This window comes from Pinus tabuliformis, chromosome 4_1 (assembly GCF_031772625.1).
Source record: "Pinus tabuliformis cultivar Carrire ecotype Pingquan chromosome 4_1, CPIR1, whole genome shotgun sequence".
NCBI classification, from domain to species: domain Eukaryota; kingdom Viridiplantae; phylum Streptophyta; class Pinopsida; order Pinales; family Pinaceae; genus Pinus; species Pinus tabuliformis.
Window position 1 is genome coordinate 277,716,635 of NC_142303.1, and position 3,670 is coordinate 277,720,304.

At 38.1% G+C, this 3,670-nt stretch overlaps 1 protein-coding gene across 1 annotated transcript; it reads right to left on the reverse strand.

Annotated features, from left to right (window-relative positions):
* Positions 1 to 207: 207 nt before the first annotated feature.
* LOC149175342 (E3 ubiquitin-protein ligase RSL1-like) lies at positions 208 to 2,158 on the reverse strand. Its single transcript, XM_089419613.1, has 3 exons — positions 1,772 to 2,158; positions 975 to 1,663; positions 208 to 509 (listed from the first exon to the last, which is right to left on the reverse strand). The coding sequence occupies exons 1-3, from the start codon at positions 2,045 to 2,047 to the stop codon at positions 425 to 427; spliced, it is 1,050 nt and encodes a 349-aa protein (XP_089275739.1). The 5' UTR covers positions 2,048 to 2,158; the 3' UTR covers positions 208 to 424.
* Between the last annotated feature and the right edge of the window lie 1,512 nt (positions 2,159 to 3,670).

Genomic DNA, 3,670 nt, shown 5'->3' on the forward strand with positions numbered 1-3,670 from the left:
TGTACCTAATCATCTGTGACAAGCAAAGATCCACAACAGGTGTGGAGTTGAATTTACTCCATTGAATTTGTTTTTGGTTTAAGTATGTCAAGTCTAGAATGAAAGCTTCACAACCTGTGCTTTGAAACAAACCAAAATATTCATGAAGAAGAAGTCTAGTATAAGATCAAATTGCAAACCTACTTGAATACAGCATTACAGCACATATTAAAAAATGGATGCACATTAATTGTTCAACATCGATACAACCTGAAAAATATACAATTTTCCTGTATAAGAGATTCGGGGCTACATTGCAAAATTATGAAAAGGAGAATTCACAATGGAATTTAGTAAATCATACTTATTTTTATAACCAGTATATATTTTTCAAAAGATGGCATCCTCCTAGGTCCCAACTCTAGGAAAGCCTTAGCTCCCTTTATCATTCCTCCCACCCAGAGCATTTGCAGGGCACTCTAGCATTCTTCCATTCTGATCCACATTTATAACAAAACTCGTAACCACATCTGAAACAACACAACCACGACATGTTTCAGCTCTCATTGTGCTTTGAAAACATAAACAATAGCCCTTAGATTTGCTGCAGTGAACAACAAATTGATAAAAGATCCACTAAATGTCTGGAAAAGAAGAAGCAGATTAGTGGTTTTCAAACACCAAATTTGCCTAAGCTAGACACAATTCAGAAAACAGCTTTTAAAGCTAAGTCATGGACCATTAGTCATTAGCTTCGATTTTCAATTGGAAATGCTTAGGTATCCATGTACACACAGCAAAGAGACCAAATCCTACAGCTAAGGTTAATAATCTCTTTTTCAGATTGGATCAATAAAGCAATTATGGGAAGGGATGAGGAGGACCACCATCTTTTCGATTGGAAAAAGCTATATTCATGAAAAAGAAGTCACAGAATCCCTGCTTGAAGGCAATTACATTTGTTAAAAAAGAACGCATTTTACCAGTTTACTGACCTGCAAATCATGTGACAGCATCCAGACGTTTTTTCAACAACTTGTCCACATTTCTCACACCGTTGCCATTCTTTCTCTTTGGCGAGCCTAAATAGCATCAAATCATCTTTGTCCTTCTCGGAAGGGGACAGTTTCTCCAAGTCAGCGCAATCCAAACCCGCATGCCATGGGACACGACATTGAGCACAGAATAACCTTTTGCATTCAGGGCATTCTGAGCTTTTAATACTAACAGCAGCTACCCCCCTTGAGCTTCCCTCCTCAGGCACATCCTTCAACAAAAGTGCCGAGCAATCATTGAAAGGGCAATAGAACCTCTGGGAACTGGGAATATCAGCTACCGCCAATGCCAAACACCATTCCTCCAGGGTTTGTTTCGGAAGAATCAATTGACACTGTTGAGGACTCAACTGCTCACTGCAACTGGGCTCAGGGCAATGGATGGTCACCAAATTTTCTTGCAGTTTGCTACAGATATGCAGGACTATGCAAGTGGAACAAAACCTGTGCGAACAAGCAATGCCTTCAAAAATTTCAGATGGGTTTTTGGCTTCTAAACAGATGCTGCACGACTCTTTCACAACAGGGGCATCTTCATTTACTTCCACCACCTCCTTTCCAGCCCTTCTCGCCCTTTTGGGAGAGGGAACCAAGTTGCGCCAGCTTCTCAGGTGTTTACCCACTCCACCCTGAGGGGAAACAAGCAGAAACAACACCCACATAATGGAACTTTCCCAAAATAAAGGCAAAAGCATTCCTTCTCAAAATTGAATGGCTATGAAATATGAATAATGCACCTGGATGGGATCATCGTTTTCTGATGGATTTGGACTTGAAGATGAACAAGCAAGCGCAGATTCGGAAGCGGTTCGTGCCTCTTCAAACTGCAGTTCAGATGCATAGAGTGCATCAGAGAAAGCGATGACTTCCTCCAGTTGAAGTTGCAGAGCATAGTCATCCAAGGATGCTTCGATGGCTGCCTGAAACTGTGCTCCAAACTCATCATCTTCCTCATCTACATTACATTCATTTTCTTCGCGGTTTAAACCCAATGGGATGCCATGCTCTGCCATCCCTTCAAAACTAAATTCAAACCCCAAACACACACCTAATATTACAGTCCTTGATTACATGCCTTGTGCCTTGTGGATTCTAATAAAATATGACGAGTGCAAGAATATAATCGATTCTTATGCCGTGTGAATTCATAAGTATGATATGGTAATTATGGTAAACTTTTGTGGTTTGTGTATGTGTCATATCTATATTTTGATAGTGTATTATGACACATTAAAAGAAAAAAAAGGGGCTTTCTCATGTTTTCCATCACTTTAACATTCATATTTTTGTGGTCGGTTGTCATAGTAACTTTTGTGTGATTTTTTTAAATTATTTTAAATGGTATATAATTAAATGGAAATCATAGCTTTATTTTGATGTATGTCAAATTGGCTTAACTATAATGTATTTGTGTCATTAATACGGTATTATTTCATTCTAGATGGTTGTTATTGAATTCTTTTGATTCAAGTATTTTTTATTATTATATTCTTGAGGGAGGGTTGTTATTGAATTCTCTTGATTTAACAAGTTTTTTTATTGGATATGGTGTTTTTATTGGGGTGGAAGTTTTTCTTTCGAATGTGGTCATTAGAGGATTTAATCATCAGACCACATAGAGACTTAGTAATCTTGTAGTAGAAAGGAAAACTCTTTCATTATCTCAAGGTGTGCCTTCAGCTAGAGATGCAAGGCAATCTAGGACATCAATGAATGAAGCAACCTCAAATGGAGCAAAGAGCTCAGGGTCATGTCTACCATTTATAGTAAAAACCTCATTATATGAAATCATCACAAACAAAATATGGGAAAAAATTCAATTCATGAAAGGTCACACTTTAATATGCAACTTTGTGGGAATCTGACCTACGGGAAAAACTCTTATGAGTTGGATCCGGAAAACTTGGCAACTAAAAGGTGACATGGAACTCAAGTTGGGTTTTAAAGGGTTCTTCACTGCAGTCTTCAACAATGCGGAGGACAAAGATCGAATATTTGAAGGAAGCCCCTACTTCCTTCACTCAGTATGGCTATACATGAAATCATGGACGGAGTGATTCAATCTCGACAAAGAGGACTTCAACTTAGCGCTTGTTTGGATCAAGTTATACTCTCTATCTCAATAATTTTGGGGTCAGGATATTCTAGAGGGCACAAGAAATGCAATAGGGTCATTCATAATGATCTTAGAAACCACAAAGTAAGGTTGAAACACCTCATATGTGTGCATATGTGTTTTCATGGAGATCTCAAGACCACTCTCGAAAAGCATTCAAATCAGTGACCATGACATTTGGGAGTAGTCCATAAACTACTAGCAGATTCCCTTCCGCTATTAGAAATGCTACGAATACAGACACCTCTTTAGAGAGTGCCCATTAAATCTGAATTAGCAACCAATTCAAACTACATAAGTGACGAATCAAGCAAGTTTCACTAGGGTCACCAATAGGTGAAAAATAACCAAAAAAGGGGTAGGAGATTCTTTCACCACGGGAAATAAGTGTAGAAATTATGGTGCATATTTACAACTGCTCATGAAATTTTATCAAAATCATAAGACATAAACCTACTCTACTTCTCTACGGAATTCAATCGACAATTTAGAACAACAATCTCATACATGCAATAAGAAA

Bases quoted from the DNA above. Each gene is read 5' to 3' on its own strand.
- LOC149175342 (XM_089419613.1), bottom strand. From the start codon at position 2,047: ATGGCAGAGCATGGCATCCCATTGGGTTTAAACCGCGAAGAAAATGAA. The intron at 1,664-1,771 runs GTGCATTATTCA...GTTTCCCCTCAG, and splicing joins AAAACGATGATCCCATCCAG to GGTGGAGTGGGTAAACACCT. The intron at 510-974 runs GTCAGTAAACTG...GTGTTGTTTCAG, and splicing joins TGCTGTCACATGATTTGCAG to ATGTGGTTACGAGTTTTGTT.